This window comes from Mustela nigripes, chromosome 11, assembly GCF_022355385.1.
Source record: "Mustela nigripes isolate SB6536 chromosome 11, MUSNIG.SB6536, whole genome shotgun sequence".
Lineage (NCBI taxonomy): Eukaryota > Metazoa > Chordata > Mammalia > Carnivora > Mustelidae > Mustela > Mustela nigripes.
The window spans coordinates 36,745,017-36,760,818 of record NC_081567.1 but is presented as its reverse complement, the minus strand read 5'-3'; the positions used below and the strand labels follow the sequence as shown (position 1 = coordinate 36,760,818).

The 15,802-nt window shown below is 46.1% G+C and overlaps 1 protein-coding gene and 2 non-coding genes across 3 annotated transcripts; all 3 read left to right on the top strand.

Moving 5' to 3' along the window:
• The first annotated feature begins 709 nt into the window (after positions 1 to 709).
• TRNAK-CUU (transfer RNA lysine (anticodon CUU)) lies at positions 710 to 782 on the top strand. The gene has a single exon. It is a non-coding gene; the product is annotated as a tRNA-Lys (tRNA).
• Positions 783 to 1,228: 446 nt separating this feature from the next.
• Positions 1,229 to 1,300, top strand: TRNAP-AGG (transfer RNA proline (anticodon AGG)). The gene has a single exon. It is a non-coding gene; the product is annotated as a tRNA-Pro (tRNA).
• A 10,304-nt stretch (positions 1,301 to 11,604) lies between these two features.
• Positions 11,605 to 12,543, top strand: LOC132027239 (olfactory receptor 1F1-like). The gene has a single exon (XM_059415987.1). The coding sequence runs from the start codon at positions 11,605 to 11,607 to the stop codon at positions 12,541 to 12,543; it is 939 nt and encodes a 312-aa protein (XP_059271970.1).
• Positions 12,544 to 15,802: the final 3,259 nt, after the last annotated feature.

Genomic DNA, 15,802 nt, shown 5'->3' with positions numbered 1-15,802 from the left:
GACTCAATCCCAGCCCCTGAGATCATGACCTGAGGTGAAGGCAGAGGCTTAACCCACTGAGCCACTCAGACACCAGGCACCTCCAATGCTGTCTCTTTCTATTGAACATCTTGTCAGACAAACTGGGTTACTCATGCATTGTTGATGGGAATGTAAAACGGTCCAGCCATTCTGGAAAACACTGTGGAGGTTTCTTTAAAAACTGAACACCTACCATCTGACCCAGCAGTTGCACCTTTGCGTATCTATCCCAGAAAAACGAAGACTTATATTTACACAAAAACCTGTACTCCGATGTAAAAAGAAAAAGAAAAGAAAAAGAAAAAAAAGTCAAGAACAAACAAAAAAACCTAGAAATAATCCAGATGTCCGTCAAAGGGGTCAGTAGGTAACCTAACTGGTACATCTTGTCCTAGGCGTTCTCCCCTGGCCAGATCGCTCCTCCCCCCTGCACCTAGCTGCTGGGGCTGCTCGTCCTGTGCCTGATGCCAGGTCTGCCTCTGCGGGACCGGGGCCCAGGCCCATTCTCCAGCTAGAGGCTATGGGGGTGGGGGGGTGAGGGGTGAGGGAAGTCTTGGGTTAGCTGCATTCTGACTCCAGAGGGGAACTCCTGTGGGACCCTAATGACCTGTCCTGGGTTCTTGGACCCAATTCATTACTTAAACCAGTTTCCATCACCCTCCACCATGGATTGTAGGCGTTGAGCGGTGCCCGGCTAGCTCAGTCGGTAGAGCATGAGACTCTTAATCTCAGGGTCGTGGGTTCGAGCCCCACGTTGGGCGGCTTCTTTTCTTGTTTTGGAGCGCGAAACTCAACAGGGCATGATTGGGGAGCAGTGTGGATGCACCACAGGGGGGCAGCCTTTCCACGCAAGGCGTCCCAGTGACCTAGAATCGAGACAGGCAACGTTGCTTGGGGGATTGGGGGCCTCTCGCTGGGCTTTTCCCCAGAATGTGACCAGCGTGCTCGCGGCAGTGAGGAGTGTCTGCGAAGTGACCCCGCTGCGGCGCGTCTGCCTGGCTGGGGACTCGTAGCGTGAGGGCTGGGATCACCAGACTGGGGTGCATGCGGGGCCGCGCTCCTTCCTCACCCACTGGCTCCTGAGTTCACCCCTTCCCTGTGGGTCTGAAATCCGAATCTTATCCTTGCGTCACTTCCTTAATCCCGCTCGCTGCAACGCCTGGGTCGCCACGAAGTCATAAAGAAAGCCGGAGACACCTCGTTCCATGGCTCGTTGGTCTAGGGGTATGATTCTCGCTTAGGGTGCGAGAGGTCCCGGGTTCAAATCCCGGACGAGCCCTCCTGCTTTTTGGTACAAAACGGTAGAGGTTGAGGAACTGTCGGCAGATCTCAGCCTTCGGGCGAGGACGAAACGGGAGCAGGCAAGAGAAGAATTAGAAGAAAAGCTTTAAAATCCTCCAGCTCATTTCGGGGGCTTTTTTTTTTTTTTTTTTAAAGATTTTATTTATTTATTTGACAGAGAGAGATCACAAGTAGGCAGAGAGAGAGGAGAGGAAGCAGGCTCCCTGTTGAGCAGAGAGCCCGATGCGGGACTCGATCCCAGGACCCTGGGATCATGACCTGAGCCGAAGGCAGCGGCTTAACCCACTGAGCCACCCAGGCGCCCCATTTCGGGGGCTTTAAAAATCTTAAATTGAAGTCCTAGGCTCCAGAGGTGTAGGCATCCCGGGTCTGGAAGCTCCTCCCCGGGCTGCGTCAAGTGTAGTCCAAGGCCGGTTTGGGGGAGGGGAATCCGAGAAAAGCATCGTTCCTCCCCTCTACCCCTTTGAAGATTGCAGTCCCGCCATCCCCCGGAGGCACTCAGTGGCCCCCGCCAGCACTACTGAGGGGGGGAAAAAGGGGTGACGCACTTTGAGGTGGGCCCTCCTCACCTCTTCCCTTTTCTTTCCCCACCTCCTCCCTGCATTTTTTTCTCGTCTCCCTCACCTGGGCGCCCTTACCTGCCCTGCTCCTGCCTGGGGACTGAGTGCGGTCAGGACTGGGGTCCTGTGCCCCTCTTCGAACGTCAGGCTGTGAGGTCCAGGAGATTGGAAGTCCAGGTAGGGTTTGACTTTGACCCCTAAAGAGTTTCAGTCCTTGAGAGCTGCTTCCCACAAAGGGCGCAGGGTCCCCACTTTCCGGGGCAATCATGGGCCAGGGCCCAACGTCCTCGAGGGGGATTTCCCTGGGCCATCATCTCTGTCCTAAAGTTTTTCTTTTCTTTTCTTTTTAAACCTTTATTTATTGGTTTGAAAAAATTGTTAACAGCTTTAAGGAAATTACTACCAAGGAAAACATTCCAGGAGAGACTCGCCGTTTCCAGTAACACGAATGGGCAGGATTTGGGGGACCAAACTTCTAGCTAAAAACAACGGAAAACGTTGGCTATTTAAAACAAACAAGCGCACTTCAAAGTGGCGAAGCGCTTTCGGGAGAGCAAAAAAAGTTCCTGGCCACATTTAAACGACGGTGGAAAGGCAGAGGACTGCGTGGATCCCCAGGCTGCCAAGCTGCGGCAACACCGAGGGCATTTGCCAATTTCCTCAAGAGGAGGAGATGAAGGCAGAGCCCAGGACCTGCTCCCAAGTTCCCCCTTGAATCTGTGCCCTGGAAAGATGCACAGAAATACACCAGTCCCACTCCCACGGGCCTCCTGCTCCTCTGGAAAGTTTGTTGCTTCGGAGCTCCTCCTTATCCCATCTTCTGCTAAAATGCAAATAATTTTAAGTAAGAGGCAAGCCTGTTTAGAGACCTCTGCACCGGAAGGGTGAGCCCCCCCCACAAAGGACCCCATGTCTACAGCGTTCTAGTTTCTCTCAGTGGCGGTCCCCTCCCTCCCAGGCCCGGCCCTCTGAAGTCTCAGGGATGGCAGCTCCAGGCCCTTGCCTGCCGCTTCCTCTTCTGGGCCTGTGGTCAGATTGCCAGGACAGGTGGCACAAAGGGCATTAGAAGACACCTCAATTATTGCGGTGTGCAATCTCCGATTTGGCTTGGGCCTTTTAAATTAAATTAAATTAAATTAAAAATTTTTTGGACATAAAGGACGTTATTGGAGGAAATTCGAATATGGACTGTACGTTAGATAATCCTGTTGCACAAATGATAAAGGATGAATTTGGAGATGTGGCAAGCGGTGGCTCTGAGGTCCCAGGAATTCTTAGGGGAATGGGGAGAGAATCTTGAGAGGCTTCCGATTTTGCTAATTGATTGGTTGATTTTATTTATTTATTTATTTATGTATTTAACCATTGGATAAATTACAAACCCCAGCGAATACGTGAATTTCAAGGAAAATTGCAGGGGGTGTATCCTGGATACTCCAGCCTTCGGCTTCAGACTGCCCCGAGGGAAGGGGTTTGGTCTGGGGCTCTGGAAAGGCGAGGTCCAGGGTAGAATCCTCCAGGCTCCCACCGTCTCCTGGACATTGGCCAAGGCTGGAGTTGGGGCACCCAGCCCCAGGCGGCGTGGTGCAGGACGCTCGGACTTTGGCCTGAGGGTGAGCCTCGGAAGGTCTGGAGGGGCGGTCTCCCCACTGCGCGCTGTGGCGGTGCCTCACCGTCCTCCTTCCTCCCAGCCCCGCGCTCTGCAGGGTCATTGGTGAAGCTGGGCCTGGAGAGGACTGGATGCTTATCAACCACACAGCCCGGTGGCCAGGCTGGATGCACTACCGACCGATCCAGCCCGAGTCCCCTACTGCTCTCTGAATCCATTCATCCAAGGGAGAATCCAGTGCATTTCTGAGCGTGGGACTCCTTCTGGAGAAAACAGAAGAGCCAGGCTCCGCGAAGCTGGTGTGCGAGGAGCCGCAGGAACGCAGGCAGGGGAGGGCGACTGCGCCGTCTGCACCCAAGCTCCGTGGGGGAGGGGCGTCTGTTTCGACTGTTCTTGAAGGCCTGAATGCGCGTTGGAACACGACAGAAACTCAGACCGGTTTTGAGTAACTGCCCAAACCAATCTCTGGAACTCTTTCTAGCCAGAGCAAGCAGCTTGGCAGGCGCTCCAGTGGCCTAATGGATAAGGCACTGGCCTCCTAAGTTGGGGATTGTGGGTTTGAGTCCCACCTCGTGTGGCAGAGCTGCATGATCCTTTAGGTGTGTGTTGGAAGTTTTCCATTGTAAGAGGAGGTACAGCCTAAGTGCCACGGAAACCTGTGGAACTCAAGCTTCCACCAACCCTGAAGAGTGTGAGGTTTTACTCTTCTTTCCAGTCACAAGGCAAAGAGACTTGTATCTAATGTCAAGGGAAAGAACAAGGTACTCCTACATCCACTCCACGCCTGTATGAGTGTGTCTTAGTACTGATGCATGTGCAAGATTAATTGGCTAAGTACTGTGTTCTTCAATCTTGAAAAGAACCTCTGTCTATCTCTATTGACCTGGAATACGCAACACCAGGGTGAGAGGCATGTGATCCACTTCTTCTAAGACAAACAGTAACTCCCAAACCCCAGTTGATTTTGCACAAGTGCCCAGAAAAGAAACAGGTGTAAAAGGCTGTGAATGCTCAGGACCATGCAGGGAAGGGGAGAAGATGGAGACTAGCAAAATGCCAAGTGTGCAGCTCAAGAGGTAAACAGAGAAGGTGGAGGGCAGACGTTGTACCTGGGAGAGGTGAGGGTCAGAGCTGAATGGGTGCCTGGAGAGAATCGAGGTGACATGGGCCAGTGATAATGTTGACTTGATCTGGCTTAGGACTGTGAGTAATTTTCTGCCTGGAGTTCTGTTGTTTCTGTTTTAAAAAAATGAATTTTGTTAACTGCTATATCGCCAGTAATGCTTACCGTAGGTGTCCAATGAGTGAATGGACAACTCTGTGAGGCCAGTGGCTTTGGGTACGCTGGAACACCTTTGGGACCTACAACTTATGGGAGGACAGGAGTTCTCGGCTTGGAGGGAGGGTGGGTGCATTACTGCTGGGTGGGTTTTGTGGTTGAGCGCCTGCCTCAGGACCCTGGCTGGCACAGTCCCTGAGCCACCTGCTGACCAGGAGACTTGGGGCAAATCCCGCTCCACTGTGTGTGTTTCTTCTTCAACCAAGACTCCTGGTGCCCCAGCTCGATCCCGGTGGTCGTACCCACGGTATTTATACTCTTCTCTGAGTAGAAATGACAGAGTCATGTGCCCAGCTAGTGCAGTCAGTAGAGTGTGAGACTCTTAATCCCAGAGTCCTGGGTTCTGGTCCCATGGTGGGCATAGGCGTCCCTTTCTGCTTGTGTACTAGGGAGCAGAGAAGGGTGGGAAGGCCAACTTTCCTTAAATCCATGCCCCATAGATATCCTCAAATGAAACTTCTTAAGTCAGCAAGACTCAGAAAGACGATGTGCGTAGTACTGTATCATCTTACTCTGATGTATTCCATTCTCAGTCTTGGTGCTTTTGACTTCGTGAGCCAGACCATCCCTGTTGCACAGCCATGTCCTGTGCACTCTGGAATGTTCAACAGCACCCTTGGCCTTTATTGTCTAGTTTCCAGTAGTTTCCCCATAGTTGTGACAACTAAAAGTGTCTCCATATGTCCAGTGTCTCATGGTAGTGAGCCACTGGTCTAGAGACTCAAGCCCATAAATATTAGTGCAAACAGTTCTCATCTGAGATCTGACTGGAAAGCTAGCTTGGCACAGGGCCAGGTGGCAGGACAAGGCAGCCTTCCATGGCCAACCTAGAAGGCAGCCTGGTGGGGTCAGGAAATGGGCTGCATGCTGAGGGCTGAACAAATATAAGTTAATATTCTGAGGCTAATGGGAACCAGTTTTCTCACTGGCGGAAGTGAAAAAAGAGAAGGCTTCAGTAAATCCTATAGAATTGGCATTGGAGGTATTAGTGATGTTCTTTGATAACTTGGTAAAGTTTGTGTCACTGGAAAAGATAGTTGCTCATAGTGACTTTATTATAGCAATTCTAATAATGGTATATTTCCCCCTTGAAATTAACAAGTGACCTGTAAAGTGATATAATCTGATACTATGTGAATATCCTGGTCCCTAACAACTTATTATGTATTGGTTTTTTTTAAAGATTTTATTTATTTATTTGAGACAGAGAGAGTGAGAGAGAGCATGAGAGGGAAGAAGGTCAGAGGGAGAAGCAGACTCCTTGTGGAGCTGGGACCCCGATGTGGGACCCGATCTGGGGACTCTGGGATCATGACCTGAGGCAAAGCCAGTGGCCCAACCAACTGAGCCACCCAGGCACCCCTACATATTGTTTTAACATTCTTTCATAATCATTGTCGCAAAGGTTTATTTCACTGGGAGTTAAAAAAATGAAGATTTCCTAGTTATATCATTTTTCTGTATTTTTTAAATTTGAATTCAATTTAGCCAACATCATTAGTTTTAGATGTAGGATTCAGTAATTCAAAAGTTGTGTATCACACCCAGTGCTCATTGTATCCCGTGCCCTCCTTCGTGCCCATCACCCAGTTACTGTGTCCCCCCACCTCCCCTCCAGCAACCCTCAAGTTTGTTTCCTATAGTTAAGAGTCTCTCATGGTTTTCCTCCGTCTCTGATGACTTCCCATTCAGTTTTCCCTCCTTTTCCCTATGGTCCTCTGTGCTGTTTCTTATATTCCACATACAAGTGGAACCATATGATAGTTGTCTTCCTCTGGGTGACTTATTTCACTTGGCACAATACCCTCTAGTTCCATCCACATTGATGTAAATGGTAAGTATCCATCCTTTTTGATGGCCGAGTAATATTCCATTGTATGTGTGCGTGTGTGTGTGTGTGTGACATCTTCTTTATCTATTCATCTGCCAATAGACAGACATCTCGGCTCTTTCCACATTGCTGTTGTGGACATTGCTGCTATAAACATTCGGGCGCACGTGCCATTTCGGATTCCTACATTTGTATCTTTGGGGTAAATACCCAGTAGTGTGATTGCTGGGTTGTAGGGTAACTCTATTTTCAGCTTCTTGAGGAACCTCCATGCTGTTTTCCAGAGTGGCTGCTCCAGCTTACATTCCCACCAACAGTGTAAGAGTATTCCTCTTTCTCTGTAGTCTCCCCAACATTTGCTGTTTCCTGTCTTATTAATTTTAGTCATTCTGACTGGTGTAAGGCAGTATCTCCTTGTGGTTTTGATTCATAGTTCTCTGATGACAAGTGACGTGGAGCATTTTTTCATGTGTCTGGTGGCTGTTTCTATGTCTTCTTGGGAGAATTGCCTGTTCATGTCTTCTTCCCACTTCCTTTTTTAAAAAATTTTTTATTTGACAGATCACAAATAGGCAGAGAGGCAAGCAGAGAGAGAGGAGGAAGCAGGCTTCCCGCTAAGCAGAGAGCCTGATGCAGGGCTCAATCACAGGACCTTGGGATCATGACCTGAGCCGGAAGGCAGAGGCTTTAACCCACTAAGCCACCCAGGTGCCCCATCTTCTGCCCATTTCTTGACTGGATTATTTGTTCTTTGGATGTTGAGTTCTTTATAGATCTTGAATATTAGCCCTTTATTTGATATGTCATTTGGAAATATCTTCTCTCATTTTGTAGGCTGCCTTTTCGTTTTGTTGACTGTTTCCTTTGTTGTGCAGCAGTTTTTATCTTTTTTTAAAAAAGGCTTTATTTATTTATTTGATGCAGGGAGAGAGAAAGAGAGCACACAAGCACAGAGAGGGGCAGGGGGAGAAGCAGAGGGAGAGGGAGAGGCAGACTCCCCACTGAGCAAGGGGCTCGATGGGGGACTTGATATGGGGCTTGATCCCAGGACCCTGGGATCATGAGCTGAGCTGAAGGCTGACACTTAATCGACTGAGCCACCAAGGCATCCTTCACCTTAACTTTTAAAACAGCTTGCTAATCTACCCTTTTGTCTTAAGTGTTCCTTCTCCAATCCTTTGTTCAACTCAGATGATGGAAGAAGTAGTGGATCACAGTAACTAGATGTTTTTTTCAGGGACATTCCTTCCCATTTCCATTCTTCGGATCTGTTTATAAACTCCCCCACCCCCTCTATTTAGTCGTGCTGATAACGTACATCCCTGGATTCTCACATGGTGGGCATTTGGTTGATGACCCAGGATGACTAGAACACCCCACTTTCCCATCCAGAGCAGTTGGCTCAGATGTGGGCGTAGGTCCAAGAAGGAATGAGCACAGCCTTGCCTGGAATTAATAAGTAAACACTGCAAGAGGCGCCTGGCTAGCTTAGGCAATAAAGCATGCGACTCTTGATCTTGGGGTCCTAAATTTGAACCCCATATCATGGTAGGGTTTATTTTTTAAGATTTTATTTATTTATTTAACAGAGAGACAGCAAGAGCAGGAACGCAAGCAAAGGGAGTGGGAGAGGAAGGAGCAGGCTTCCTGAGCAGGAAGCCTGATGTTGGGCTCCATTCCAGGACCCCAGGGGTAGGGTTTACTTAAAAGATTGCAAGTCTCTGTACTTTATGCCATCCCCCAGTGCCCACATCCAAAAGGAAATAAATCTTTTTTAAAGTTTAAAAAGAAGGGTGCCTGGGTAGCTCAGTCGTTAAGCATCTGCCTTCGGCTCAGCTCATGATCCCAGGGTCTTGGAACTGAGCCCCACATCTGGCTCCCTGCTCGGTGGGTGGCCTGATTCTCCCTCTTCCACTCCCCCTGCTTGTGTTCCCTCTTTCTCTGTGTCTCTTTCTGTCAAATAAATAAATAAATAAAATCTTTAAAAATTTTTTTTTGAAAAAAAAGTTTAAAAAAGAAATCACTGGTAGAGAGAAGTTCTCTGTGCCCAGTAATTGCTAGTCTAGGAGGATGTCAGTTTGGAGCTACTGGTGGACATCTTGTCTGCTACGTGGAGAGAGGCAGTCTGTAGAATGAAGTCAAACAGAAAAAACAAAATAGATAAGAAATACAGGTCCTAAGGAAAAAAAAAGAAAGAAAGAAATATAGGTCCTGATGTCATTATTTGGGTCCCTTCATCTAGCCCTGCCTGAAACTTGCAAGCACTTTGGACTTTGCAATTACATTCACCAAAAGATTCTACTTCTCCTTAAGCTGATAAGAGTTAGTTCCTTATCACTTGCAAACAGTGTCTTCAGTAATCCAATGACCATGTTTCCCTTCTTCCACAGATGCTTGGTAACTAACATTATGAGGTTTTTTGGGGTGTGTTTTTGGAGATAGAATGTACAGAAATTGATACCTGATAACATGTGTCTGATGGATACATGAGGACTCATTATGATCCTGAAGTTCTTATGTTGAGTTACTAGGAGTAGGTGAATATTTATTAAGACATCATAACCAGGGTGCCTGGGTGGCTCAGTGGGTTAAGCCTCTGCCTTCAGCTCAGGTCATGATCTCAGGGTCCTGGGATCGAGTCCTGCATCAGGCTTTCTGCTCAGCAGGGAGTCTGCTTCCTCCTCTCTCTCTCTCTGCCTGCCTCTCTGCCTACTTGTGATCTCTCTCTGTCAAATAAGTAAATAAAATCTTTAAAAAAAATGGAAAAAAAAAGACATCATAACCAGCATGAAGAACACATTGTTCACAAATGACCCAAAGTGGAAGACCAGTTAGAGAAGCACTCTGGTTCCCAGAATACAGTTTTTTTAAAAAAATGATTCAACTGCCACTTCTGATGGAAGTGTATGTTTTTCATGAGTAACCCTTTAATATTATCACCTCAGGAAAGTAAACCTTATAGTGCATGAGACCAAAAACTTTATGGGCACCTTAATGTGAGATCTTGCCATCAGTACTGTGGAGTGAGAGCTATTGGACTCAGAAATTCTGTCTTCCTCCTGGCATCCATGTCATATTAACTGACAAATGGACAAAACAATGGTTCCTATTCTTCCTCATTTATCCCCAAAATTAAAATATAGACTAAAAAACTTGTCAACTGGCCCCTTATAAAATGACTATTGCTATATGAAGATAAACACAAGACAATGTTTCCAAGTGGCATTTATACAGATTATAGATGACTGAGCAGAGAGGGAAGGATGTAAATATCACTTCATCCCTCCAGCCTCTATATAGTGGACATGGTCTAAGCCCAGTGCATTGATGAGATTAGGAGTCATGAGATGTTAAACATAAATTACCTCATTTAATCTGCACAGCTGTACAAGATGAATATTATTTTATGATTCTGTGCAGGTTGATAGATTTCTCAAGGTCACACAACTGGTAATGTTGGATCTGGGAATTAGCTGCACATCTGTGTGAATCCAAAGTTTATTCTCTTAATTCATATACAGCATCATGTATATTTCCTAACAAGGATACCATCACAGCTTGGGTGGGAGATAAAATATAGGACTGTGAGTTTTTTCTAGCAGAAAACTTGTTGCTAATGATTTCCCCCAAGATAGCTTCTTTTCCAATGTTGCCAAGCTCTAAAGCAGCAATAACATAACCCTGATGGCAGGCCTTTATTAATCAATGCTGGATCCAAAAGAGCCCAAGGAGAAGAAGGGAGAATTACCTGCTGTTTATCTCTAACGAGGCTCTTAGGGAATATGGCCCTAGTGGCCATGGAAGCTCTTGTAAAGGGCTAGCCCTCTGATTCCCCTAGACATCCTTCCTGCACCAAGGGTTGTATATGCCAGACATCCTTTCCTTTCTTGTACTTGTACACAGGACAAGTCTGTGTACTCCAGCCCTTATTCAAGCAGCCTGAGCCTGAAAACCCCAATGACAAGTCCCTTTTCCTCAAACCAGTAATCTCTGGCCAGGTCTGGAAAAGTGAAGCAAGCTTGGGACTTCTGGTGACCATGATGACTGCTGTTCTTTTTGGGGTAAGAGTCAGATCAGTGGGACTTTATCAATAACTGACTGCTAAAGTGTAACCCTTTTCGGGGGGGCACTCCTCACTACATCTTTCTTTAAAGTGGAGCCAAAGAAACAGTTCTGAGCTTATCGCCATCCGTTGCGGTCACCTAGCCATGACCATGTATATCTTCTATGTCCATGAGACCTGAACTGTGGAGAAAACCACTTGGCCGAGTGTCTGCCCCTAACATGGGGTCATTTCCATTTCCATTTTACAAGTTAGACTGAGGGCTGGCTCAAAGCTCTGTAAAGTGCTCAGAAAATGTTAGCCCAGGAAGCAGCAGCAGCAGTATGATCGTAGCAATCGATCACTGGTGTGAGCCTCAGAGCGAATATGTTAGGAATGTGTAATGTCTGGATTAGAGATAATGGAACTGAGAAATGTTCTCTAAGGCAACACCCTCATGATAATCATGGCACCAATATCCACATGTTAGGATGTATGTTTACCATATGTCAGTCTCTATGGTAACCGTTTACACGTGTTCTCCAGTACTCATTCTAAATGTCTATTAATATTCTTATATCTATAGTGATTTGTGACACTATTTGAAGACACATGGTCATGACAGAAGGTTCAAACATACAAAGAGTGTATGGAGAAGACCACTGTCACAATCTTTCAATGGCCTTCCAGAAGCACTGCCCTCATTTTGCTAATGAAAGGATGACGGCACAGGAAAGGCCATCCCTGGCCAAACACACCGGGAGCAAGGTTCTAATGCCTCACCTATGCCACACAGCCTTTCTCTTTGCGGTCTTCTTAGTTGTCCCGCTGTAACCAACATTTCTCAGGCTCGTGAATTTTTCCTGCTTTACCTGCCTCTGGGCTCAGGCGTCCAGCCCCATGAGAGGGGCCAACCAGTCGAGCGTCTCTGAGTTCCTCCTCCTCGGGCTCTCCAGGCAGCCCCAGCAGCAGCAGCTCCTCTTCGTGCTCTTCCTGAGCACATACCTGGCCACGGTCCTGGGAAACCTGCTCATCCTCCTGGCCGTCGGCCTGGACTCCCGCCTACACATCCCCATGTACTTCTTCCTCAGCAGCCTGTCCTTCGTGGACATCTGCTTCGTCTCCACCACTGTCCCCAAGATGCTGGCCAACCACATATTCGGGACTCAGACCATCTCCTTTTCTGGGTGCCTCACACAGATGTATTTTGTATTCATGTTCGTGGACATGGACAATTTCCTCCTGGCTGTGATGGCCTATGACCGCTTTGTAGCCGTATGCCACCCCTTACACTACTCAACAAAGATGACCCCCCAGCTCTGTGGCCTGCTGGTCGCAGGGTCGTGGGTCATCGCCAACCTGAATGTTCTGCTGCATACCCTGCTGATGGCTCGACTTTCGTTCTGTGCAGACAATACCATCCCCCACTATTTCTGTGATGTTACGCCCCTCCTGAAACTCTCCTGCTCTGACACATACCTCAATGAGATGATGATTCTGACCGAGGGTTCTCTGATCATGATCACTCCATTTATTTGCATCCTGGCTTCTTATGTCCGTATAACCTGTGCTGTCCTGAGAGTCCCATCCACAAAGGGAAGATGGAAAGCCTTCTCCACCTGTGGCTCCCACCTGGCTGTGGTTTCTCTCTTCTATGGCACCATCATTGCTGTGTATTTCAACCCTTTGTCCTCCCACTCTTCTGAGAAGGACACCGCAGCCACTGTGATGTACACAGTGGTGACCCCCATGCTGAACCCCTTCATCTACAGCCTGAGGAACAGGGACTTGAAAAGGGCTCTTGGAAAAGTGGTTGGTAGGAAGACATTTTCCTTCTGAGGAGAGGATCAAAGCTGAGTTTTATTTCCATGCTTATTGTTTCTATCAGTTAGTTTAAGATAGCAGCTGTTTTGTCAAAGACAGCCTGGAAACAAACATATTGATGTTTGTGCTAAGAGCATGTCGTAGGTTGTTGCTATTTATTTACTTGGTGACTGAATTCACCCATAACCCACTGCATCTACCAAGTAATGAGACTTCTTTTTAATGACTAACTTCTGAATTACTTTACATCCAAGTCAGGTATTTCCTTTTTTAAAAAATTTTTTTTAATTTTTTTTTTTTTTTTGCAGGGGAGGGGATAGAGGGAGAGAAAGAAAGAGAATGAATGTTAAGCATGTGGCTTGATTTCACAACCATGAGATCCTGACCAGAGCCAAAAATCTAGAGTTGACACTTAACTGACTGAGCCACCCAGGTGCCCCTCAAGTGTTTCCTTTTTAAGTCGTCTCTCTGGAAGGATACATGCTACACTTGTTTTTTAATATTAGAATTGCCTGGAAGCCCTTACAATCCACTGCTCCAGGCCCTAACAATGACCAGATAGATCAGAATCTCTTGGGGTAAGGGAAGCCACAACACAGATTGTAAAAATCTCAGATGACTCTAATGTGTGGTCAGGGTGGGAATCACTGGTCTAGCTCATATTCCTTACATATCCTCTGTTGGTCAGTCATAAAATTGGGTGACAAAAATGGTCAGACCCTGACTGAGGGTCGCCTGGCTGACTCAGTCAGATGAGCACACTACTCTTGATCTCAGGTCAAGATAACTTTAAAAAATTGTTTTGAGACTCAGGCAAAAGAACAGAGTAAAATATGAGGACTAAAGTGGGTAATAAAATTTCAAGTGAGACTCAGAGGCCCTGGGGGTCACATGGCCCAGAGCTTCCAGAGGTTAAACAGCACAGAATGGGAAGATACTCTGGTTGCAGGGATCCCAGCTGGCTGTCAGAGGTACATGGTCTTTGATACCAGGGAAGAAAATTGACACTTGCTGTTCCCTCTGTCTGGACCAATTCCCCCTACTTTCGTCTTTGTGGCATTAAGGACACAACTCTCCCCCAACATCAACACCCTCCTGCACTTTCAAGAGGCAAATCAAATGTTGCCTCCATGGGTGCCTCCTGATTCCCGAGCTCTATTTTCATCTTTGTTTTATTCTTCTACTCCAGCAAGGGCTTTCCACAAATTATAAGCTCTTCCATACCCAAATTCACACAATAGTCACCTTGTAACCCAGTACACTCCACTGCTTCTAGACCAAGAGCCTTGCTGAAAGAAAAAAAAAATGTGGATGAGTGAATACTGCCTTAGCTTTTTATTTGGACACTATTTTTTTTTAAATTTCCTCATTTAAAAAATATCCTTTTGAATTAGACAAGTAGTACCTATGCATGATGGGACACCAAACATCAAAAAGAATTAAGTTAAAATAACCTGCAATCTTGCTACTCCAGGATAACTGCTGTTATACAGCGGTGGGTACAATTTTAGAAAAGCTGGCTGCAGTATTTCCATATTATTTGGTGTTCCAATCTTCTACCTCCTTCTTCCCATGTCAGTAAAGGTCTTAGAAATGTGATTTTAATGGCTGTGTAATATCTTATCCATTCATAGAGTCATTCTCTGGCCCTGAACAATTTCAAGTGTTTCTGTGCTATAAAGCATGCTGCTGCATATGTCTGCTGTATAATTCTTTGTTTGTGTCCCTTAATCCCACATAAGACTTAGATGACCAATTTCTTCAGCTTATAGTAAAATTAAAGTCATCGTTTATTCTATTTTCATTATTTCTGCCCCACGTTATTTGTAATGTATAACCGGGCTGTCCAATACCTGCCTCTTGGCGTCAAAGTACTCAGAAGCTCATTCAGAAGAGGCAGCCAGTCCTCCTTCCCCCAGCCCGGCGGAGAGAGAACCGGAAGTTGGGTCCACCCATAGGCATGACTGTGCAAATGACTAGCACACAGTGTAGCTCCTGAATCTTGATTTTGTTTGGTCTGCAGGAGACCTGTCTGCTGCAGCAATGATGCTTGTGGTTCACATGCCTCTGGGGACAGCACTGGGACCCTCCTATGGCCTCAAGCTGTAGCTATCTGAGTTCAGTTTTACTTTATCCTCCACTAAAGCCTGACTGTGGGCCATGGTGGCTACAATTACGGGGGCTTCCAGTTCCACAGTGTCAACCAAGAACACCGGCTCATATTTACACTTCTACCTTTGACAACCTCTCTGAGGTTGGGGTCTTTTTATGTGGCATAGACTTCAATTGGGCTTTTTCTAAGATATGGTTATATCTGTAAAATAGAATTCACAAAAGTGTATATGAAAATTATAACAGGGGCGCCTGGGTGGCTTGGTGGGTTAAAGCCTCTGCCTTTGGCTCAGGTCATGATCCCAGGGTCCCGGAATCGAGCCCCGCATGGGGCTCTCTGTTCAGTGGGGAGCCTGCTTTCCTCTCTCTCTGCTTGCCTCTCTGCCTACTTGTGCTATCTCTCTCTCTCTCTGTGTCAAATAAACAAACAAATAAATAAATAAATAAAAGAAAATTATAACATTCTGATAATTTTTTATTGATCTGTAAAATCTTATAATTAGTATTTCAACATTTTTTTCTATTTATTAATAGCTTTAACTTTTTAACTTGATGTTAGATTTTGGGGGGCACAGAGGTTCACAAAGATTGTACATTCATTATGAATTGTATCTTTTAGTAACAGAAAGACCTTTGTTCTCTTTAATTTTTCTAATATTAACCTAAGTATTTCCTAAGGAATTCCTTAAGGAATACTTTGGTTAATACTGAATCACCAGCTCTACTTTTTTCTTGGCTTGTGTTGGCTTGTTCTTATGGACTTTCTGAAGTAGTTGACTTGGATGAAGGATTCTTTCCCTGTTTTTCAGGATATTTTTCTAAAGCTTCTAGTACCTGAGAAAAAAATCAACTACAGTCCTTTGCCTGGAAAGAATTAGTCAACAATGAATATTTCCATCGCCTGTTTACTATGAAAAAAACAAACAAATGAAATTTTATGAGTATAAAATAAATACATACTTGGTGGGAGATAGTACTCCATGGGTCTCTAGCTTTTCTGTACATTAGTGAGCAGAGATAGTCCCTGCTTCTGTTCTAGACCATATTCTTCAAAGATGTTTTTATAGGGAATAGCCTTGGAAGACGAAAATGGTCTTTCCAGAGCAAAGTGTGGGTTTTTCACCATCCAGTATAATAAATACAATGTTTCCTTCAGGAGTAA